The sequence below is a fragment of the Thalassophryne amazonica genome, chromosome 11 (assembly GCF_902500255.1).
Source record: "Thalassophryne amazonica chromosome 11, fThaAma1.1, whole genome shotgun sequence".
Classification (NCBI taxonomy): Eukaryota; Metazoa; Chordata; class Actinopteri; order Batrachoidiformes; family Batrachoididae; genus Thalassophryne; species Thalassophryne amazonica.
Window position 1 is genome coordinate 6,108,712 of NC_047113.1, and position 25,173 is coordinate 6,133,884.

The 25,173-nt window shown below is 40.5% G+C and overlaps 2 protein-coding genes across 5 annotated transcripts in view; one reads left to right on the plus strand and one right to left on the minus strand.

The window, feature by feature from the left end:
* The window catches only part of LOC117520140 (serine/threonine-protein phosphatase 2B catalytic subunit alpha isoform-like), a 155,029-nt gene extending 154,374 nt beyond the window's left edge, over window positions 1–655 (minus strand). For all 4 annotated transcript variants that reach the window (XM_034181445.1, XM_034181443.1, XM_034181444.1 and 1 more), the window contains exon 1: window positions 527–655. In XM_034181445.1, coding sequence (XP_034037336.1) covers window positions 527–551 — 25 coding nt within the window. In that variant the 5' untranslated portion in view covers window positions 552–655. The remainder of the gene's footprint in view (window positions 1–526) is intronic.
* Window positions 656–8,872: 8,217 nt separating this feature from the next.
* Window positions 8,873–25,173, plus strand: part of ube2d2 (ubiquitin-conjugating enzyme E2D 2 (UBC4/5 homolog, yeast)) — a 78,621-nt gene continuing 62,320 nt past the window's right edge. Inside the window, exon 1 of the mRNA XM_034181367.1 lies at window positions 8,873–9,125. Within this exon, the coding sequence (XP_034037258.1) occupies window positions 9,102–9,125 (24 nt within the window). The 5' untranslated portion in view covers window positions 8,873–9,101. The remainder of the gene's footprint in view (window positions 9,126–25,173) is intronic.

The window sequence follows — 25,173 nt, forward strand, 5'->3', positions numbered from 1 at the left end:
AGCGCAGCATCCCCAAACTCCATTTTGTCTCATTTGACACAAACAGGGGGGACCTGGACGCACGGAAGAGGCGCGCTCACGTTCAGACCGAGTTGAGAAAACGTAGACTTAAAACATACTGTATATAAAAATCTAATGCGAACAGCTGCATTGTGATTTCATCCTCACGCACGGCGCGCGCGCTCTGGCCTCTGCCAAGCCCCCCCCCCCCCCCCCCCCCCACTGTCATTTAAAGAGATCAATATACCCCGAAGACTCGCGTGTGGCTAAAATATAAATAAAAGCAGCTCGCAGATGCTTCATTAGTCGCCACGTCACGGCGCGCCGTGTTCGTCCACGGACCAACACTTCAAAACGCATAAAGAAAGAGGGTTCATGCGTGAGAAGTCCCCCATAGAATCCCATCCTTCCACCACCCCGCCAATCCCTCTCTCTTTACATCGCTGCGTTCGTGCAACATCATCTCGCGTGACATATCCACAGCAGAAGCCAAACACCAAAGAGCGCGCGTGTAATATTTATTTACCTTTGTGTCTGCCTTTCGCCGTCATCGTCACACTGCTTGATGTTTCATGGGAACAAGATGCTCATCTCTCTCTCTCTCTCTCTCTCTCTCTCTCTCTCTCTCTCTCTCTCTCTCTCTCTCTCCGGTATTAATCAGTAACACGAAACCACCGGTAGGAGTGGAGCGCGTAAATGGAGCTCATGCAGCACACAGGGTGTCGCACAATAACTTTGGCTGTACAGAGGACGAGGTACCCCCCCCCCCCCCCACGACACACACACACACACACACACACACACACACACACACACACACACACACACACACACACACACACACACACACACACACACACACATCATGTTATAAATGGAGTAATGCCTCGGTGAGGGGGTGAATTCTAATACAAAAAAAAAAAAAAAACGAGGGAAGACCCTGATTATGGCGCATCATGCGGGATACCCCCTCCCCTCATCCACTGCGCCTCCCCCCGACTCCCAAAACCTTCACAGCCACATGCACAGCGACTGTTTTATTATGAAGGTGCAAGAAATAAATGCAGAAATAGATAAATAACTAAAGCAAACATAAGTGGAGTTAAAAAAAAACAAACAAAAACGTGCGGATCTGCGCTGAGACACGCGTACAGGGATGCAAACAGAAAGAAAATGAATAAATAGATATAGTTTGCACAAAGGTGCAGCTGTCACTGGCCCGTGCACGATGTGGAATGCCTACATTTAATCACCCAGTCGGCGGGACTCGGGTTGCAGTTGGACATCCTGGAGTCGGGACGGGAGCGAAGCTGAGGGGGAGCGGAGGTAGGGGTGGGGTGGGGTGGGGGAGCGCTCGCTCTCTCTCTCTCTCTCTCTCTTTCTCTCTCTCTGTCTCTCTCTTTCTTCTGTCAAGGGCCGAGGTTTCGGCGTTCGGGCCTCCTGCAGGCGTTGGTGATGTGCGCGATGGATGGATGTTTTTCTTGCTGCAGCAGGAGCATCACTCGGTGGAGTGTCCGCGCGCTCTGGGACGGGGAAAGCCTGCTGCTGCTGCTGCTGCTGCGATGACTTTGGGGGAGGATCGGCGGATATCGAGCTGCTGAGGTGGCATGCTTTGGATCCAGAATCCAGAGAGGGGTTTTTTTTTCTGTTTTTGGGGGGTGGGGGGAGTAGTAGTGCTGTGAGGGAAGACTACAAGAGGGCAAAAAAGAGGCGCCTTGGAGAGGACCAGAGATGCGCAAGCTCTGCCTCTCCAGGATGCCAAGGAGGAAAGAAAGAAAGAAAGAAAGAAAGAAAGAAAGAAATGCGTGCTGTGCAGCTGGCAACACCCCGGAATGGCGAAAAAAGAAACTCCCACACAGATTCGCGAACACGCTGGAGGGCTGTTTTTTACAAACACACACACACACACACACACACACACACACACACACACACACACACACACACACACACACACACACACACACACACACACACACACACACACACACACACACACACACACACACACACTGCAGAGTCACACTGCCACCCCGTGGACGCGTTGATTCGAGTGCGCATCAGTACGCGGGGGGTTTGTGACTGTGTACAGTTTGACACCATCATCATTCAGTGGCAACATCCCAATAAATCATTAACTAGTTACACTGCAGAATTGGCATGAAAACGTATTTTGAAACATGATATAAACACATTTTTTGAAATTAGAATCAGTTATTGAGGCTGTAATAAAATAATAAGAGTTTATATATGCATTTCATTACTGCGTGAGTAACCTCGGTGTCATTTCCATTCTAAACAGAAGGACTATACAAACTGCTGAGGAACAGAGTGATCAGTCTTCCTGATCTTTGATCACTGATTACTCTTTGATCCTGATCTTTGATCCTCTGCCTTGATGCTGATTGTTGTGCACTCTTTTTTTTATGCTAGCCTTAGCTTGCTGATCTTTGAACATCACGTTTTCATTGCATTGGCCTTTGTTTGATATGGAAATTAATATTAAGGGACCTTTGATTCTAACCACTAAACTAATTTATAGTCCTGACAGAGGTGTTTGGCAATGTCAAGATTTTTGCAGAACTAAGTTATGAATGTTCAGTCTCCCAGTGATTAGAATGTAACTATTTGATTGTGATTACTTGGAATCTAACCAGCAACCTAAGGCAATAAGTAGGTCTGTAGAATCCTTGCTGCAATGACAAATGCGTAGTTAGATTAGAGAGATTCAGATGACCACTTGCATTGTGAGGGGACTTCAACTATGACACAGTCATGTGACATGCTTCCCCAAGAATGATCCAGCCTGCAGGTGCCTCAGAGATGAGAACCCCAGCACCTGGGAAAGCTCAAGAGGAAGCCCACGTATCACCTGCCCGTGGCAGATATGGTTACTTTTAGGAGATGGGGCATCCCATCCAAGAACCAAAGGTGGTTCTAGTGTGTGGTGGAAAGTGGAATGCATGGCACCAGTGAACACTCCCAGACCTGATGTGACCTAGCTCTGTAGCTCCTCTACAGTTTACTGATCAGGCAGAGAGCAGTAATATATGACTGCCTGTAAAAGCCCATAAATTAGTCCAACTCAAACGAGGGGCTAAATAAAACCATTCAAGTTTAATTAAATCAAATATTTCAAGCAAAAACAATGATTTTAATTAAGCAAAATAAACTTTGTTGATTCGTGTTGAATTAACTTAAATACAAAGAGAATATTAATAATTCTACTCACTTTGTGGGACTTAAGAATTTTAAGCAGGTCACCGACTCGGATGATTTATTTATTTATTTATTTTATTTATTTTTTTTTTTGAGTTTTTGGAAGTACCTAAAAATATCTGACGAACACATGCAAAATATTTCTGCTGAATTCCAAGTAGTTCTTTTTAATATAATTTTTTCAATCAGGGTCCCCACAATCCTATTTTTCACGCACGAATGCATTTCCAGCTTTCTTTCATTTTTAAAAGGTATTATCTCAGCTAAAAATGCAGATATAAAGCTCAAATTTGGAATACACCCTATTTGGGCACCCCAGATACAGTAGTAAATTTCAAAAATGGGATACAGAGCTAATTTTTCATTCAGTAGCATCACAAAAATGGCAGTTTATCCATTCTCACAAAAAATTACAAAATTTCAAAGAGCTGTACTAAAGAAGAGAATCCGAGTTGGTGACCCGGGAAGATTTTGGAAAATTTGATGATTTCACATGGAATGACCCAGTTTGATTTCTAGTTTATGGACAACCTGCGCTACCAAACACTTAAACCTTCTTTCCACAAATGCTCATGCCCCATTCTGTTTTAGCGTTGTTAATTCCAAATACCAATACATCAACGAAAGGAAAACTAACAGACAGCAAGAACAGTGACTTTTCATGAAGAGCAGGTTGCTCCCAAACCAGAATGTGATTAGATTTAACCCTGACAGCAATGGTGCAAATAATTAATTGAAGATGTAACGTTAGGTTACCTTACCTATCTTCTTCTGGCCCAGTAGCTCAAAAGGCTGCAGTCAGTGGATGTCTTCAAGCTTTGTCTGTCTGTGTTCCTGCCTATATTCCAACTACTCCATGTGATGCTTGGACTGTGGCCATTCAAAAGCCATTTTCAGCTTCTGCTGTGCTTAGAGATTCACTTGCAGTTTCTGGAACAGCAGATTGAGCTGGGGGTTTATTTTCAGGGTTTTCCTTCCTTAGGTCAGAGCCTTGTAAGCCTAATTCCAAAAGCTGTTGGTTTCACGGGTGAATCACTTGCAGTTGAGGTCAGCTTGAGTGTCCTAAAGTGAATCACCTCAACAGCAAGTTACCATACTAATTTTCATTTTATCCAAAGACCCAACCTCAACACCACAGCCTGTGGCAGTGAGAACACGAGCACCCCTGACACCATTCACTTAAGCTAATTTTATACTAATTAATTAAGTTTATTTTACTTAAAATAAATGAACATGAGTTTAGATGGAAAGGGGCATAGGGAAGCCCCACAGCCTATTTCTGCACTCTAAAACATTGCAGCCTCATTTAGTTATGTCCACTTGCTACCTCTCTTTAACATAAAGACCTCTTACAAGTTTTGAATGCTGAACTCCACTTTACAAGTTGAGTTAAGTTGTAAAGTTGAGTTCAACATCCAAAACTTGTAAGAGCTCTTTATGTTAAAGAGAGGTAGCAAGTGGACATAACTAAATGAGGCTGCAATGTTTTAGAGTGTGTTATTCTGGTCTTCATATGTCTTGTGGTGTACTTTTTAGACTTTCAAATACATTTACTTCTCTTTTTGTGTATGCATGTTTCCTTCTAATTTATTTTTGCTTCATTATAATAATCATCAAAAACTACTTTCAATGTTATGTTGTGGCTTACTGGATATAGAGTATTGGAGGTTGTCATGGAATGACAAAACATGTTTTTGGGGTCCACATTATGAACATATACATTAGAATAATAGCAGAATATTTCTGATGGCAAAGTACACACACATACCATTGGCAACAGAAAGAGTATGTAGGGGAAACCAGGGCACGGTGAATCAGTAGCTATATCTGCAAAACTACATATATATTTGCAGCAGTTATGCCATATTTTTATGCACAAAAACATCCCCCCTTATAAATTAGTGTTTTGTTTGTGGATACATTAAGGGTAAAACTAAGTGGCAAGTGAAGTCAGTTTTTTTCCTATCAAAAGTAAGTTTTCTGGATGTCAGTGTCTTTGTATTTAGTTTTCACAACAGAGGAAAGTTGGCCCAAAAAATTGTTATTAGTTAGAAGTCTACCCCGTCCAACTGATGAGCATGTGTTATGTCTTCTCCAGACTATCAGATATTTGATAACATGACTCATGTGTGTCACATGCACCCGGGGCACAGTGAATCAGTCTAGAAAGTGATTTACTAAGGCCCAGTATCAAGTGGATGACAAATATTACTTGTTGAAGCTTATACATTTATTTTTACATTAATTATTTCTATAATTTGTGTATATAAACAACAGTTTTCGCGTTTGAACAGAAATTATGACAGTTGTATTTGTAATAGTTTCTAAAGGACTTATATCACTATAGAAAACACTCACACATTACATAGCTGGTTTGCTGGATTATAGTGTTTATATGCATCAGCACATATTTAATAATTTTGAAGAAATCTTTATAATCATGTGTTTTTTTATTATTATATTCTAAGTTGAGTCACTGTGCTCCTGTCACTGATTCACCATGCCCCGTGAATTTGTGTTTGGGGCATAGCAAATCAAAAATTTTGAAAACGATTTTAACTACCTGTAAATTACATTCGGGGAGACATAAATAACACAGCCTTATAAACAATAACTTGTTGTATTAATCCATAATAGAATGACCTAAACCTATGCATAATGTGTTTACCTCATTTTATTATGTCTTGTACTGTTACAAGTATTATTATTGCTTATCCTTGCACATGCTGTTTGATGAACATTTTCCTCTACTTGCATCCATCTTGTGTGTTTTTTAAGAGCTGCCGTAACATGTGAATTTCTCCTCTGTGAGATCAATAAAGTTTATCTTAATCTTAATCTTATGCTGCCACAAAACAACATTTCTGATCCACTGTGCCCATATATATATTTCTACATGAAAACAACAGTTCATTTGACTGTGTGAAAGTATGAAATAATTCCATTTGAGCACATCTACTATCCATATTATCTGTGTTCTTGACAAACTGATAAAAGACTACAAATATGCCGTTCACAAAATCTCGCGATAGCAGCCGCTGCCATTCTGTGTCACTCCGCATTTTAAAAAGCAAAAGTGTAGTTCAGATATAGTTCAATAATCTTTCAAAATATCAAAGTTCACATCGAACACTGGTCCGAAAAAATATGAAGGAAAGAAGTTGCAACTATTTTCGCTGTCTGTACATGGCTGTAACTACAGCTGAAGAGCACTTAGCCGACACCGGAAGTAGATCTGTGCAAAATGTAGTTGTTGAGCAGGCATTTTGGTTCAAGCACGACCATGTAGACAAACGGACTCACCCAAACACACTGAGAGCCACAATGACGCCAGTTGCAGTATGACGCTCGCGGAAGACTTTCATCACCAGAATTTGTATGTCAAGTGTGATGCAACACCAACACTTCCGCTTTTGGCGCCTGGCTTTCAAGATAACACATACAACCTTCAAGATATATAAGAATAAGAGTAAGAAGAACTTCATTCATCCTGAAGGAAACTGTTTTCCAGAGTGCCAAAACAGTAAACATTGCCTTTTTTTTAGAGAACAGTGAGGAAAACATGTTTAATATATATATAAAATCTGGGGCAAGATTAATAAATTAATTAATAATCTAATTGAGCACATTGATGAAAGGTGCTCATCACTGCCAAAGGTGTCATCTTCTAATGCCTTGTTTTCTATAACTAATGGTCCAATTCCCCAAAGAAATTCATAGAAATTCAAGATTCAAGATATACTAAAACAAAAGAAAGTCTGGCATCAGATGGCCCAAAACAGAGAGTGTGTCTAAATCTTCCTATACAGGCTCTGAGACCAGTCAGGACAGTGCTTATCCCTGGAAACTATAGTGAAGCGGTTGAGAGTCTACGACCCCATCTAAATGGGGCAAAGGTCCATCACAGGTTTCTCCACAGCTAAAGCCACTACCATTTATTGTGCATATGTGTGGACTGGAACCATGCAGATGAAGGGTCTTGTACCTTCAGTACAGGACTTACTAAAATGTCACTATGTATACTTCCATCATTATCTGTTCCTGTTATGTTACTCCATGTTCTGTTGATTTTGGGCCATGGTACATGACCACCCCTCTGAGTGTAGTCTGCTTGAGATTTGTTCCTGAAAAGCAACATAAAACAATTTAGTAGTTTTTCCTCACCCACACTGTCTTGCTCATGGGACCTGTAAAGTCTCTGCCTTGCTCTTGTATTGTGCTTTGAGGTGGCATATGAATGCATGGAATTAACTCTGTTATCATCCTTAAATATGTTGATGTTAACAGCATTATTCATTATTATTCAGTGAAAAGACTTTCAGTCCATGCTCTGTGCATTTGACTTTGCATACAAGAAAAGGGGCACTCTATCAACCTGAACAAAACCAAGACTCTTGATCAGGGAAGAACAACCTCCTGTTTATTAAGTTGCCAAGCCAAGTTCTACATAAATTTAACAGTTTTTGGTGACTTGAGAAGTTACTTCTCCAGTACCTCTGATTTCGACTTTGAGATACAATATTTTCTGAAATATAAGGCACTTGCTTTCAGACATCTAAGACAATGAGTCAAAGTGGGACATCAAGTATGAAACCAAAATTTTCCTCTTGCCATACTTCTATATAGATTAGATACCTGGGTCACTTGCAGGAGGCATCTGAACTACCTGCACATCTATCCATCAATGTTGTCTTCTCTATGTCTGGAAGAATAGGTGGCCAAACTACAGAATCAATCTGAAGCCAAGTCCACCAGCATTTAATAACAATCAATAACAATCTTCTTTCATGGGTTATTCACATTTCACTGGTCCTTTATGGTCAGCTCAAGGAAGGAAAATGATCAAGAGGAAGCACCTTAAAAAACAAATAACAGCAAAAACCCCCCCCCCCCAAAAAAACAAACAAACAAAAAAAACAGAATAAAACAGAAAAAAAATACTCAAGAGCAGCAGTGTTAACAAATGAGAAACACTTGCCCAAGACAAGATTTCCTGGAGGTGCTACATGTATCAAGGAATGGATCTCTAAATAAATGGAATTATGAAAACAAGACTTTTATTCAGAAAGGGTTAGGCGGAGCTACTATCGTTGTAGGTGCTGACTGAACACAGGCCGCAGTGATTTGGTGGTCGCCGCTGCAGCAGTAGGAAGTAGTGACGAACCGTCTAGTACCGGAGCTTCGAAACCTGTGTCGACACTTGTGTCATTTTGCGGCGGTGACGTCATTGATGACATTGAGGCAACTCTTCAAACTTTATGTGGTACACGCTGGGTGAAGAATAAATACATAAACAACAGGGATGATGATGATAATAACAATAATAATGCTTCTAAAAATTACAAAAACTTGAATATTCTTGTAAATTCAGGAGACATCTAAAACGAGTTATGTAGTTCTAATACCTAAATTAATACTACATATTATTATTATTATCATTATCATTATTTGTGCTGTAATAAGTTACACAATTATTCATAAGCTTAATAATTTGTGCCAGATATCAATAAGTATTTTGTCAGTTTATTTCGAAGTTCGTAATAAAATCAAATCAGATTAATATGATGACGTAGAGTTCAAAGATTTATGCTGTATCTTCTTTGAAGGGCCAGCAGGTGTCTCATGAAACCTGCTTTAACACAAGGTTCGGTTCTTCAACAAGGCTTCATTCTCACCATCACTAGGAGGAAGAATCGCGGTTCTACCCCTTCTATATCTCACTTTCGACTCAAATTTGTAACGGTGGTTCCTTGTGGTAGCGATTAATTTGAGTGTCTCGTAGCGATATTCCATCATATGTATGTGGTAGTTTAAGAAACGAATAGTGGTATCAATCGCCATTTTAACAGCACGGTTTCCCTTACAGAGGCGCTAGCACAACAATGGCTCTGAAAAGAATTCACAAGGTAAGGAAGTGGACGTCGAGGCCCACGATTTCGCATTTTGGTTAGAAAAGTAGCCTCAATGCTGTTCAACGAAAGCCTGTCTGTGGGGAGAACAAGTAGGAAATGTTGACCAAACAGCTTAGGCTAACTGGCTAACGGTCTTGTGAATAGCGGGTGACGACAGTAGCAATGCGTCGCTTTTCTGTGCTACAAATTGGCCAAGTCCATCGTAATCCTTGGTTTAACCGGTTATTTAGTACCTTAACAACAATGAAATTAAGTCTGGATCCATCTATTTCCGAAACTTACTTATTTCAGTTAAGGTTCGCGGGGGGCTGAAGCCTACCAACGCAAACCAGCGGTATGCTGGATGGCTAACTAAGCTAACTGCTGCTACTTGCCAAGCTAGCTCACTCTGTTATGCTTTATAATAAATTCACACTTGTTACCGAACTTAAAAGGTTTTCTTCCGCCAGTTGTATTTGAGACGGATCTCCTGTATGTTAATAAACACGCACTTTTCCCCATTAAAGTTCGTTTCACACGCGCCTTGATTTGACAGATAAGTGATTCAGATAATGGTGGCTAACGTGATCTCCCCCTCCCCCCGCATTTACCTTTTTATATTTAAGTAAATAATTTGATTTGTAGCTCACATCTTTTTGCGTATTGTAAATGTGTTAATGTAAGCATATAATTTGGATACATGATATACAAGCTATGCTAACGTTACTGTGCCTCCACAGTTTTTTCCTTTTTTTTTTTCCTTTTGTGAAACGGGTTTCTCTTGTGAATAATTTATTTACATTCGTGATCAAATCGGTGCGCTTTTGCTTCTAGGTGTTTGTAGTTGACAAATGAGCCTAGTGTTCGAAAAGCTTTAGCTCAGGCTGGCAGCAGGCCCCACGCCTTGCTCGCCTTTCATGTTGCTGACAGCAGGCACCGCTGTGCCATGTTTCCTTTAGCAGTGTGCTAGCACAGCTAATTCTTCTTCTTTGGCGTTTACCGGCATCCTTTTTGGTGCATTGCTGCCGCCTGCTGCATCAGTCCATTACAGTTGTACTAAATCCTCTTGATAAGTCCAGTGTCTTTCAGGTATTTGAAGAACCAGGACTACTTCCTCCCTTTTGACCCCATGTCCAAAATGCTGCCCACAGAAACTCTATCCAGACCTATCCTTCGAAATTCTGACTAAAGCTTTTCCTTTCCCTGGAATATTTCTCACAATCCACAAGGACATGGTCCACTGTCTCTGGCTGGTGACATTCCAAACACAGCCCATCCTGGTGTTTCCCTAAGAGGAAGAGAGGACTATTCAAGAATGTGTGCCCAATTCTCAGTCTAGCAATAGTGACTTCCTCCTTTCTTGTCCACCATTTTCTTCCACAGCTATTCCGTGGATTTGTCACTCTATTAGCTATTGAAAATGAATGCCTAGCCTTAGCCTCCTGTTCCCAAAAATTTTGCCATTGTAGGTTAATTTCTCTCCATATGATCCACTTACCCTGCGCTTTGGAAAGATGGGTACTGATGTCTTTGCTTTCCTGTCACAGCTTTTTTGGCCAACCTGTCCACCCTCTCATTTGTTGGGATACCCACATGTGCTGGAACCCACATCAATATTACCTCCACTCCTTTCATTGTCATATCCATAATTGTCTAAAGAATCTCATAGATAAGGTCTTTGCCAACTCTTGGATGATCCTGTCCCAATATTACTGATAGCTGATCACTGCACACCAACACTTTATGATGAAAAGCTGTGATGCCCACTGGACTGCCATTAAAATAGCCAACAGCTCCACTGTATACACACTCAAGAAATCTGATGTTCTCTTGTATAACAAAATATTCCAGCCCTGGACGACAAAAGCTGCTCCGGTGGCCCCCTGTATCAGGATCCTTCGACCTGTCAGTAAAAAGTAAAACATGGTCTTGATATCTCTTTTATGTGCTCATAAAATGCATTAACCATGATGCCATTATTATTCTCTGCCCTATGTCCAAGCAGTGCAAGGTCAACCCTCGGCATTTTCAGCTGCCACAAAGGAATGGGAGACCACAAAAATCCCAGACAGAAGACTTTGTCATGCACCATCAGTTCTTTTGCGATTACCTATCCTGGCCACCCAAAGCTTGATAAGCTAGCCACTTCTCTCTCCCAGCTTGGCTGAATCACTGCTTTAACAGGGTGATCATCCCTCTGATCCATCAGGTTTATCCAATAATTTGCTTGTAGTTGCTTTCGCCGCAAGCTAAGTGGCATTTCTCCTGCTTCCAGTTGCACAGTACACACTGGAGATGGCCGCACCGCTCCTGTACATATCCTGAGCGGGCCTGAACTTTAACTAGGTCCAACCAGGACAAAGCTGTCTTGGAGGCAGATCCATATACCAAACGTCCGTATTCCAGTCATGATCTTATCAGATACACATAAATTTGCTTTAAAGAGGCCATATCTGCACCCCACTCTGATCCAGCCAGATACCTCATTATGTTCCTCACCTTCTTGCATTTTTCCACCACTTTCAGTATATTATCCCTCCATGTCACTTTGGAATCAAAAGAAACTCCCAAGAACTTTAAACTTGACACTCTCTCCAAACTTTTACAATATAACAACAGTTTTATGTCCTCTCCAATTTTCTTCCTGGTAAAGAAGATTGTCTTATTTTTCTCAACAGAGAGTCTGAAGCCCCACTTTCTTCCCCAATCTTCTACTTGAGTTACTGCTTCTTGTAACTTTCCCACTATAAATTTAACACTTTTCCCTCTTTTCCATAAACGTCCATCCTCTGCAAGCAATGACTTACCAATGCCTAACTGAATATTTGAGAAAATATAATTTATCATAATATTAAACAGTATAGGGTTTATCACACTCCCTTGAGGGGTTCCATTTCTACCTGACATTTTCTTGATATTGCCGATCCTATCTTAACTTGAATACTTCTCCCTTTCAAGAAGTCCATTACCCAGTGAAATATATTTCCTCCTATTGCTATCATATCCATCTTTATTAAACGGCCCTCCACCCAGAGCATGTCAGAAGCTCTCTCTACGTCCAAAAATATTGCCACCACAGTCTCTTTGTTTATCTGAGCTTTCCTTATCTCATCTTCTATGCACAAGATTGACTCACAGGTGCTTCTCCCTTTCCTAAACCTGCTCTGGTAGTTGGCCATCAGCCCTCTTTCTTCAATTAAGTGTTCTATTCTTCCATTAACCAAGCTTTCCATTAATTTACAGACATGAGATGTCAAAGCTATCGGTCTAAAGGGCAATGCAGTCTTGTTTGGGGTGGGCACTAAAGGGGTAAAATATGACGCATTTTCAATGGGGTTTTGGGCAAATTACACGCAGACAAAGTGAAAATGCAAAGAAAAAATGACGATGCATTCGGACAGTGGACATGTTGCGGTTTGTTTCTGATCTGGAGCACAAATGTGTCGAGGCGGTTTTGCAGGCAAGAGAATGGAACTACTCTGGTTAGTTGTGTAGGCTAGCACTTATGACACGACATCTCCTACCTCGCCTTTTCTTCTCCACTGGGAATCGAAAAAAAAAAAAAAAACTTCAACTGCTTTGGTGATTGCAGCCGAAAACAAAACTGTACGCCATTTATCTGTGTGAAGTTATGTTGTGTGTGTATATATTAAATGGAGGTCCCCGTAAGTCGTCAAATCCTGCAATGTCACGGAGGGTTCAAACGAGACTACAGTCTCCTATAATTCAGTGGATTGCTAGCATCTTTCCCAGGTTTCCTGATCGGGCAATAACTGCTTCCTTCCACCTTGACGGAATCTTTCCTTCCTCTCACACCTTATTATACAAATTTAACAGTTTTTTCGCTGCTCTGCCCCTCTTCTCCTCTTCAGAGAGATTAGAAGAACTATGCACTCTACTCAGAGTTCTCACCATCATTTCTACTTTTTCTGCATTAGATATTGCCACCTGCTCTCCATCAGTAAGGATTGGTTCGCTCCACTTTCTCCTGTTACCCTCCGTCCTCTTGATCATCCCCCATATATCGTCTACAGAAGTTTCCTATAGAGCCACAATAATCCCTCCACTGTGTCCTTTTTGTTTACTTTATAATTCTCCTGACTACTGCCTGTAACTGCTTATACTCAATTACGTTTGTAATTAATTATAATTGCATAATTGTAATTATGCTAGACACTAATGTGAGATTTACAGTTGTATGTAAAAGTTTGGGCACCACTGATGATTTCCATGATTTTCCTTTATAAATCATTGGTTGTTTGGATCATGCGTGCGTTACTTGTGCTGCTTCGTGGCCTGTCTGGTGCCTTAACTAAAGCACTCCTTCTGCTGAATCACCTCTAAATTATTTACACATTATTCACTTTGCGTGTTTTTAGGAATCCACTAGGTTGCGTAGCTACTAGCTTTTAGCCGATTTAGCATGGCGGCTTCTCCTGTCTCTCCCGCACTTTTCTGCTCTGGTTGTGAAATGTTTAGTTGTTCCTCGGCCTCCTTTAGCAGTAACGGTACTTGTAATAAGTGCAGCTTATTCGTAGCTTTGGAGGCCAGGCTGGGCGAATTGGAGACTCGGCTCCGCACCGTGGAAAATTCTACAGCTAGCCAGGCCCCTGTAGTCGGTGCGGACCAAGGTAGCTTAGCCACCGTTAGTTCCCCCCTGGCGGATCCCGGGCAGTCGGGAAAGCAGGCTGACTGGGTGACTGTGAGGAGGAAGCGTAGCCCTAAACAGAAGCCCCGTGTACACCGTCAACCCGTTCACATCTCTAACCGTTTTTCCCCACTCGACGATACACTCGCCGAGGATCAAACTCTGGTTATTGGCGACTCTGTTTTGAGAAATGTGAAGTTAGCGACACCAGCAACCATTGTCAATTGTCTTCCGGGGGCCAGAGCAGGCGACATTGAAGGAAATTTGAAATTGCTGGCTAAGGCTAAGCGTAAATTTGGTAAGATTGTAATTCACGTCGGCAGTAATGACACTCGGTTACGCCAATCGGAGGTCACTAAAATTAACATTAAATCGGTGTGTAACTTTGCAAAAACAATGTCGGACTCTGTTGTTTTCTCTGGGCCCCTCCCCAATCAGACCGGGAGTGACATGTTTAGCCGCATGTTCTCCTTGAATTGCTGGCTGTCTGAGTGGTGTCCAAAAAATGAGGTGGGCTTCATAGATAATTGGCAAAGCTTCTGGGGAAAACCTGGTCTTGTTAGGAGAGACGGCATCCATCCCACTTTAGATGGAGCAGCTCTCATTTCTAGAAATCTGGCCAATTTTCTTGGATCCTCCAAACTGTGACTGTCCAGCGTTGGGACCAGGAGGCAGAGCTGTGGTCTTATACACCTCTCTGCAGCTTCTCTCCCCCTGCCATCCCCTCATTACCCCATCCCCGTAGAGACGGTGCCTGCTCCCAGACCACCAATAACCAGCAAAAATCTATTTAAGCAAAAAAATTCAAAAAGAAAAAATAATATAGCACCTTCAACTGCACCACAGACTAAAACAGTTAAATGTGGTCTATTAAACATTAGGTCTCTCTCTTCTAAGTCCCTGTTGGTAAATGATATAATAATTGATCAACGTATTGATTTATTCTGCCTAACAGAAACCTGGTTACAGCAGGATGAATATGTTAGTTTAAATGAGTCAACACCCCCGAGTCACACTAACTGTCAGAATGCTCGTAGCACGGGCCGGGGCGGAGGATTAGCAGCAATCTTCCATTCCAGCTTATTAATTAATCAAAAACCTAGACAGAGCTTTAATTCATTTGAAAGCTTGTCTCTTAGTCTTTTCCATCCAAATTGGAAGTCCCAAAAAACAGTTTTATTTGTTATTATCTATCGTCCACCTGGTCGTTACTGTGAGTTTCTCTGTGAATTTTCAGACCTTCTGTCTGACTTAGTGCTTAGCTCAGATAAGATACTTATAGTGGGCGATTTTAACATCCACACAGATGCTGAGAATGACAGCCTCAACACTGCATTTAATCTATTATTAGACTCTATTGGCTTTGCTCAAAAAGTAAATGAGTCCACCCACCACTTTAATCATATCTTAGATCTTGTTTTGACTTATGGTATGGAAATAGAAGACTTAACAGTATTCCCTGAAAACTCCCTTCTGTCTGATCATTTTTTAATAACATTTACATTTACTCTGATGGACTACCCTGCAGTGGGGAATAAGTTTCATTACACTAGAAGTCTTTCAGAAAGCGCTGTAACTAGGTTTAAGGATATGATTCCTTCTTTATGTTCTCTAATGTCATATACCAACACAGAGCAGAGTAGCTACCTAAACTCTGTAAGGGAGTTAGAGTATCTCGTCAATAGTTTTACATCCTCATTGAAGACAACTTTGGATGCTGTAGCTCCTCTGAAAAAGAGAGCTTTAAATCAGAAGTGTCTGACTCCGTGGTATAACTCACAAACTCGTAGCTTAAAGCAGATAACCCGTAAGTTGGAGAGGAAATGGCGTCTCACTAATTTAGAAGATCTTCACTTAGCCTGGAAAAAGAGTTTGTTGCTCTATAAAAAAGCCCTCCGTAAAGCTAGGACATCTTTCTACTCATCACTAATTGAAGAAAATAAGAACAACCCCAGGTTTCTTTTCAGCACTGTAGCCAGGCTGACAAAGAGTCAGAGCTCTATTGAGCTGAGTATTCCATTAACTTTAACTAGTAATGACTTCATGACTTTCTTTGCTAACAAAATTTTGACTATTAGAGAAAAAATTACTCATAACCATCCCAAAGATGTATCGTTATCTTTGGCTGCTTTCAGTGATGCCGGTATTTGGTTAGACTCTTTCTCTCCGATTGTTCTGTCTGAGTTATTTTCATTAGTTGCTTCATCCAAACCATCAACATGTTTATTAGACCCCATTCCTGCCAGGCTGCTCAAGGAAGTCCTACCATTATTTAATGCTTCAATCTTAAATATGATCAACTTATCTTTGTTAGTTGGCTATGTACCACAGGCTTTTAAGGTGGCAGTAATTAAACCATTACTTAAAAAGCCATCACTTGACCCAGCTATTTTAGCTAATTATAGGCCAATCTCCAACCTTCCTTTTCTCTCAAAGATTCTTGAGAGGGTAGTTGTAAAACAGCTAACTGATCACCTGCAGAGGAATGGTCTATTTGAAGAGGTTCAGTCAGGTTTTAGAATTCATCATAGTACAGAAACAGCATTAGTGAAGGTTACAAATGATCTTCTTATGGCTTCGGACAGTGGACTTATCTCTGTGCTTGTTCTGTTGGACCTCAGTGCTGCTTTTGATACTGTTGACCATAAAATTTTATTGCAGAGATTAGAGTATGTCATAGGTATTAAAGGCACTGCGCTGCGGTGGTTTGAATCACATTTGTCTAATAGATTACAGTTTGTTCATGTAAATGGGGAATCTTCTTCACAGACTAAAGTTAATTATGGAGTTCCACAAGGTTCTGTGCTAGGACCAATTTTATTCACTTTATACATGCTTCCCTTAGGCAGTATTATTAGACGGTATTGCTTAAATTTTCATTGTTATGGTGTCTAACCAGATCTTTACTCTGGATGGCATTTCCCTGACCTCTAGTAATACTGTGAGAAATCTTGGAGTCATTTTTGATCAGGATATGTCATTCAAAGCGCATATTAAACAAATATGTAGGACTGCCTTTTTGCATTTACGCAATATCTCCAAAATCAGAAAGGTCTTGTCTCAGAGTGATGCTGAAAAACTAATTCATGCATTTATTTCCTCTAGGCTGGACTATTGTAATTCTTTATTATCAGGTTGTCCTAAAAATTCCCTAAAAAGCCTTCAGTTAATTCAAAATGCTGCAGCTAGAGTACTGACGGGGACTAGCAGGAGAGAGCATATCTCACCCGTGTTGGCCTCTCTTCATTGGCTTCCTGTTAATTCTAGAATAGAATTTAAAATTCTTCTTCTTACTTATAAGGTTTTGAATAATCAGGTCCCATCTTATCTTAGGGACCTCGTAGTACCATATCACCCTAATAGAGTGCTTCGTTCTGACTGCAGGTTTACTTGTAGTTCCTAGGGTTTGTAAGAGTAGAATGGGAGGCAGAGCCTTTAGCTTTCAGGCTCCTCTCCTGTGGAACCAGCTCCCAATTCAGATCAGGGAGACAGATACCCTCTCTACTTTTAAGATTAGGCTTAAAACTTTCCTTTTCGCTAAGGCTTATAGTTAGGGCTGGATCAGGTGACCCTGGACTATCCCTTGGTTATGCTGCTTTAGACGTAGACTGTGGGGGGGTTCCCATGATGCACTGTTTCTTTCTCTTTTTGCTCTGTATGCATCACTCCGCATTTAATCATTGGTGATCGATCTCTGCCCCCCTCCACAGCATGTCTTTTTCCTGGTTCTTTCCCTCAGCCCCAACCAGTCTCAGCAGAAGACTGCCCCTCCCTGAGCCTGGTTCTGCTGGAGGTTTCTTCCTGTTAAAAGGGAGTTTTTCCTTCCCACTGTAGCCAAGTGCTTGCTCACAGGGGGTCGTTTTGACCGTTGGGGTTTTTCATAATTGTTGTGTGGCCTTGCCTTACAATGTAAAGGGCCTTGGGGCAACTGTTTGTTGTGATTTGGCGCTATATAAAAAAAGAGTTGATTGATTGATTGATTGATCAGGAATTTCAGTTAAATATATAGCAGAGGAACACACTGATATTTGAGAAGTGAAATGAAGTTTCTAGGATTTACAGAAAGTGTGCAATAATAATTCTTTAAACAAAATTGGCTAAGTGCATAAATTCGGGCACCCCAACAGGAAAAAAAAATACATCGATATTTAGCAGATCCTCCTCTTGTAGAAATAACATCCTCTGAATGCTTCCTGTAGCTTCCAGTGAGAGTCTGGATTCTGGTTGAAGGTATTTTGGACCATTCTTCTTTACAAAACATCTCAGGTTTGTTGGTCTCTGAGCATGGACAGCCTGCTTAAAATTACCACAGATTTTCAATAATATTCAAGTCTGGGGACTGAGATGGCCATTCCAGAATGTGGTACTTGTTCCTCTGCATTAATGCCTTAGTAGATTTTGAGCAGTGTTTAGGGTCGTTGTCTTGTTGAAACATCCAGCCCCGGCACAACTTCAACTTTGTCATTGATTCATGAACATTATTCTCAAGAATCTGCTGATATTGACTGGAATCCATGGGACCCTCAACTTTAACAAGATTCCCAGTACCACCACTGGCCATGCAGCATGATGGAACCACCTCCAAATTTTACTGTAGGTAGCAAGTGTTTTTCTTGGAATGCTGTTTTCTTTTTCAGCCATGCATACCGCCCCTTGTTATGTCCAAATAACTCAATTTTAGTTTCATCAGCCCACAGCACCTTATTACAGAATGAAGCTGGCTTGTCCAAATGTGCTTTAGCATACCTCAAGTAACTCTGCGGCGTGTACGCAGAAAAGGCTTCCTCTGCATTACTCTCTCATCCAGCATCTCCTTGTGCAAAGTGTGCTGTATAGTTGAATGATGCACAGAGACACTATCTGCAGCAAGATCGTGTTGTAGGTCTTTGGAGCAGGTCTGTGGATTGACTGACTGTTCTCACCATCCTTCGCTTCAGCTTATGAGATTTTTCTTGGCCTGCCACATTGGGCTTAACTAGTCCTGTGCCTGTGGTCTTCCATTCCCTCACTATGTTCCTCACAGTGGAAACTGACAGCTGAAATCTCTGAAATAGCTTTTTGTATCCTTTTCCTAAACCATGATGTTGAACAATCTTTGTTTTCAGGTCATTTGAGAGTTGTTTAGGGGCTCCCATCTTGCCACTCATTAGAAGAGATGCAAAGTGGGGAAACATTTGTAAATGGCCACCTTAAATACTCTTTCTCGTGACTGGATTTACCTGTGTAAGGAGGTTAAGGGTCAGTGAGCTTACCAAACCAATTTTGTGTTCCAATAATTAGTGCAAAATGTATTTAAATCAATAAATGACAAGGGTGCCCAAATTTATGCACCTGCCTAATTTTGTTGAAATAATTATTGCACACTTTCTGTAAATTAGGGATGCACGATCCATAATTTGTCACTTTCAATCCTATCCCGATACCTGAATTTGGATATATAGTGATATTTTTCCGATCCTATACCAGGGCTCTGTCTGCTTTAATATTATCATTATTGTTGATTTTGTATGAGGATTTTCTTAAAAAGGAGACCTGAAAGTTTAGCTACAATTTGCCGGAAGGTGTATCTAAGATGAAAGCCTAGATTTGATGTTTTGGTGAAAGAATTAAGTACTTTTTATTTATTTTTTTTAGAGCTTAAAAGAGAAAAGACAGCACTCTCTGTCTGTCTCCTCAATTTTCAATTTCATTGGAGCTTTATTGATATGGGAGACCTGTTTACATTGGCAAAGCAAGTGTTACAGAGTAAAAATTAAGTCCTCTGTCTCTATCTCTGCCCATCTCTGTCTGTCTCTCATTTGCTCTCTCTGTCCCTCGCTTTCTCTCCCTCTTTTTCTTTCTCTCTTGCTGTTTTTCTCCCTTTCAACGGACAGAATCTCTGTTTGCTGTCCTTCTCGGCTGCACGCTGAGCTGGCTTTTCACAGCCTCGAGACAATGAAGTGGCAAACTTTTTAGCACATTTTCAGCAACAATTCGGTTCATTTTTTGGAAAATCCATGCTTGACGAACAGACAATTTGAACCCGACAGCTGGGCAGAAGTTTGCCACTAACCGTAGCTAGAACACTGCGGAAGAGAGCGCTCTCAAACAGCTCGGATTTAGAAAACCTCCCCTCTCCTCCTCCCGCTTGTCAGTAAACAAGCAGATAGCAAACAACAGCAGTTGAGAGGATTCACAGTGGCTGTTCTCTGGTATTGGAAAATGTCTCGGGTTGGATCGGTATTTTCCGATGCGTGAATTACATCTGTATCGGAACCCGATACTGATCCGGGATCGGATCGGCCCCATCCCTGCTGTAGATATTAGAAACTTCATTTCACTTCTCAGATAGGAGTGTGTTCATCTGCTATATCAGAATCAGAAAAGTTTTATTGCCATATGAGTGAACAAGTTCACAACATTAGAAAATTGCTGCGGTACTTGGTGCTAACATAAAAGACAAAAAAAAAAATAGAGCAGTAAAACAAGTAATATATAATAAAACTTTATGCTATAACAGTGTTACAAAATGTACAGAATGTATGAGCTAAGATAAATATATAAGATGTATATACATACACATTGCTAATCCAGACAACCAATGATTTATAAAGAAAAATCGTGAAAATTATCAGGGGTGCCCAAACTTTGGCATATAACTGTAACACCGACTCTTTGCCTGTTCTTATATCAATCCTTGTCTTTTTCCCGTCATTGAGACACACCAAGTTTCTTTCAGTTAACATATCCTCTATAATCTGACCATTATTATGTCCTTTCCCCTCCCCATAAGGCATTATGGGTGTTGAAATCCCCACAGCAAATAACATTATCACTATCAATTCCTTTCACTTTATCTAGTTCATCAAATTCTAACAGTTTACATGGATTATAATATTTTATTACCACTATCTTCTTCCTTTCCACCTATACTTCCACCATCACACATTCATGCTGTTTCCCTATACCTGTCACTATATGGTACTCCCCCCTTCATAATAGTACCACACCCTCTCCCTGTCCTTGTTCCCTATCTTGTCTTAACACCAATATATCCAAACAACACAAAATCCAACCTAGACTTTAACCATGTTTCTTGAATACAGTGGTCCCTCGCTATAACACGGTTCACCTTCAGCGGCCTCGCAGTTTTGCGGATTTTTTTAGTCCAATTTTGCATGCTTTTTTTTTTTTTTTTTTTTTTTTTGCACATTGTGTTCTGCGTCCTCATCAAGCTGGCCGGTCGCGGCGCCGCGAAGGCAGAGCATGCGCATTGTGTTCTGCATGTCTTTATAAGAATCTTCTCGCCCGGAAGAAAAAAGTGCGGCAACAACTACCCATAACTGTGTTCTTCACTCGGAAAAAGACACCTGCACCGAGGTGTCACTCAGTGGAAAAAGACGCTAGTGGAGCGGCGCGATCAGAGGAACTGTGAAATACTGGTCAGTCACTATTAATAATTTCTTATGTGTCCAACCTCGTAGGTTGATCGTTAAAATTAAATTTGTTAGTTCTAAAAGCCATCATCATTATTTATAGGAAAACGTTGTCTGTGTCTTGTCTGTGTCTCAAACAAATGTTTGGGCCTGAAAACAGGTTGGTCTTATTTTTCTACTAAGGTTTGAACTTTGAGAGTGTTTACACACGAGAGAAAAGTGAGAAATGTTAATGCCTGTTTGAGAAAAGTGTATAAAGTGTGTTGTGTAGTGAGGGGTTTTACAGCCTTAAAACGTCTAGAATAATTGTAAAAAAAATAACGCTGACTACTTCGTGGATTTCGCCTATCGCGGGCTATTTTTAGAATGTAACTCCCGCGATAAACGAGGGACCACTGTACATATATTTGGTTTCTTTCTCAGTTCTACTATTGATAAACTGTTTAAAATCTTGTCTGTTTGCTAGTAAACTTTTTGCATTCCATTGTAAAAGTAACATAATCAGGGGCATCCCAAACTATTCCCTTCCTGACTTGGTTGCACACTGAGTCCATGCCGTATCTCTTCCCACTTTAAACCCACCCTATCCAAATGCTGTACTGCTGCCTTTGTAATAATTTGAATCCTGTCAGTTTTTGACATCCACTGTTGCCTTTATTACCCCTGCAATAAAGGTAACCAAGTCCTTCTTTTCTTCCAATGTCCTAGTTTCTTTCTCTTTGAGTATTTCCTGTCTCTGTGTCCATGCAGCCACTGACACACTTTTCCATCTGATATGTCCTCTATTGACGGTCTTTGGTGGATCGACTCTCTTGAGTGCTTCTTCATATGACATCTTCCCTTTTACTTACGTTGTGAAGCTCAGCTTCTCTTTTCATAACTTCACATCCTCAGTATGCAGCACTATGGCCTCCACCACAGTTAAAACATTTTGAATAAGAATAGAAACTTTATTTTTGGCTCACTCCCTTCCCACATTCTCCATAATCATGGCCTCCACCACAATTGGCACATCTCATAGCTAATGGACATGCTCATAGACATTATTAAGAGTAGGCGCCGCATCGACCGCACCGCTACTGCCTATTGGCACTGTCGAGCCGTGGGCAGACTTCACTTTCCCCCTAATGACGTGAACAGGAAGCGATCGTAGCTCACGGCAATTCCCGTTGAAAATAATGGAGAAACAACCTGAGCTTCTTGCATGTTTACATAAAACAAACACAGTAACGTCTGAAAACCCAGATAATATATTCACGAGAGTTTTCAGCATAATATACAGAGTTTTATGTTGTGATGTTAATGCTGTTGTTCGTGTGCAGCAGTTAAATTGCAGTCTTATCAGACTGACTCAGTGCAGTTGTCAATGTTATTGACATCTTGCAGAGCGGCAGACTTTGAAATTTTGAGATTTTGTGTGATTTGAAACCTCAATGGGGCGAATAGCCTAGACTATAGACAGGTATTTTGCAAACACTGTACTCACATTATATATATATATATATATATATATATATATATATTGAATTCGCTGCTCTTCAGAAGTGGAAAGTCCACTTCACTTCTTAACCCCTCTGAGCCATTAAAATGTTAATCGTGAGTCACTTTTGTGTGGATTAAAGTCACTAACTTGGACTCTTGTTGCAGTCAGGAAATGAGAATCGTCCTCCGTTCCTTTGGCACACCTCCAAACGCTGTGCCGCTCTCTGCTGAGGCAGAAGCCAGTCAGAATTAATAACTTCACAGCAAATCGCCACTTTAAATAAAATGGCACCTCTTTTCAAACGCTGTAATACAGAGAATAACCCACAATAGACTAAAACGTTTTTCCTCCCAAAATGAGACGTCCTGCATTCTTTATGAATTACATCCTAATGTGCAGCACAGCCAGCTGCAAGATCTCAGCTCAGAGGTATGGAGTGACATTCATACCAGTAATGTCTGAAAGGAAATGCTTTTGAGAAAAACTACAGATTTTGTTTATTTCTATTTATCTCCAGAGATCAAGGATCCACCATGTAGAGTTCATTATGTCCAGAGTTTAAGGATCCAGTGACCAATTTCACATTTATTTACTTTAAGACTCAATAAAATGTTGTTGACATAGAAAACCTGCAAAGCCTTCTTTTAGTACATAGAAAATTCACAAGAGGTATCAATAAGGGAATTGATAAGGAATCGCCTCGATAAACGGAATCGATAATGGTATCGATATTGATAAAATCTTATCAATACCCATCCTTAATCACGGTTCGATATGTACCTCGGTTTTGAGGTCATGGTTCAATTTATTTTGAGTACAGTATGGGAACAAAGCGCAAAACCTAAATTTGCTTGTTGTTTAAACCAACAATTTATTGTAATATTATATAAACAGGAAAATAAAATAATTGCAACGTGCTACCTGGTAATAAGTTAAATAAAATCTTCTCAATAAACAACAGATATGTCAGTTGATGCTGTCAATTGATTTTCTGAAAACTGTGCTCCTCATGCGGTATGAATTCACACACACACACAGTGTAAATATAAGGTCTTACCTGTGGGTTGTACTGAAGAAAAGTGGCTCTGCGGCACTTTGCGCTGTCAGATCAGTTAGCAGAGCCTTCTCCCCCTACGTTTCCACACAGGTTCTCTGTCTTGGTGCAACAAGTCGAAACACATGCACAGTCTCATTTACCACAAGCTCCATGTGATCCTGACTGCAAACGTGATGAAATCTGAAAACATTACAAAATTATTCAGTTCTCCGTGTGGAGCAGGGACACTGTGCGCGTGCGCAGGATGACGTGCGTGTCAGTATTTATGTGTAACACTTCAGGGGAAAAAAGCATTTATGATACATATTTAATTAAAAGTTAAAAAATCTTTCTGTGTAAATATGTCATGTTACAACGTGACTTATAGACAAGTGCGGCTTACGTATGTACCTTTTCTTTTTAAAATTGGTGGATGGGCTAATATTCAGGCGCACTCTATAGTCCAGAAATGATGGTAAACACACGCAATGCAAACTCACCTGTGCATAGCCCTGTACCGAACTGAACGTCCCGTACGAAAACGGTTCAATACAAACACGTATCGTTACACCCTTAGTGTTCATTTATACATGCCGTACAGAGAGAATACAGCTCAAACTGAAGTCAAAATCCTTGTATTCTTATGGATACTTGGCGAATAACACAGCCTGTGATAAACGGCTGTGGAGTGCAGATTCCACTAAAGCTTTTTTTTTTTTAAACATACAAGTGCACTGCTTCACTTTAAATGCATAATAAGTCCATTTCAGATGATCAGCGCAGACCCTCTTTCTCTTAAAAAACTTTATTTTACTCAGCGTATGGCTTTGTAAAGTTGTAGCGTCACCTGCTACATTGATTAGCTCTTGCATGAGTTATGCACATGCTCTATGGTCTTCTCCATTTTTGTGGGACCGTTACAGCGCCGCATATGTACTACAGCATTAAACTAAGCCTTGAGGCAAAGAATTTTCCTCAAACATTTTTTTTGTAATCAAATTATTTGAGTTACTCCATTAATACACTCAACAAAAATATAAACGCAACAGTTTTGGTTTTGCTCCCATTCTGTATGAGATGAACTCAAAGATCTAAAACTTTTTCCACATACACAATATCACCATTTCCCTCAAATATTTTTCACAAACCAGTCTAAATCTGTGATAGTGAGCACTTCTCCTTTGCTGAGATAATCCATCCCACCTCACAGGTGTGCAGTGTTGCCACAGTTACTTTGAAAAAGTAATCCAATTACTGATTACTCCTTGAAAAAGTAACTTAGTTACTTTACTGATTACTCAATTGTAAAAGTAACTAAGTTAGATTACTAGTTACTTTTTTAGTTACTTTTCCCAGCTGTCGACAACAACCCTCTGCCACCTCAACATGACAATGATACCTGTTTTGGCAAAACTCACTTTATAGTCACCCTTTCTTGACTTCAATGAAAATAAATACTTGTTTTATAAAAAGTAAAATAA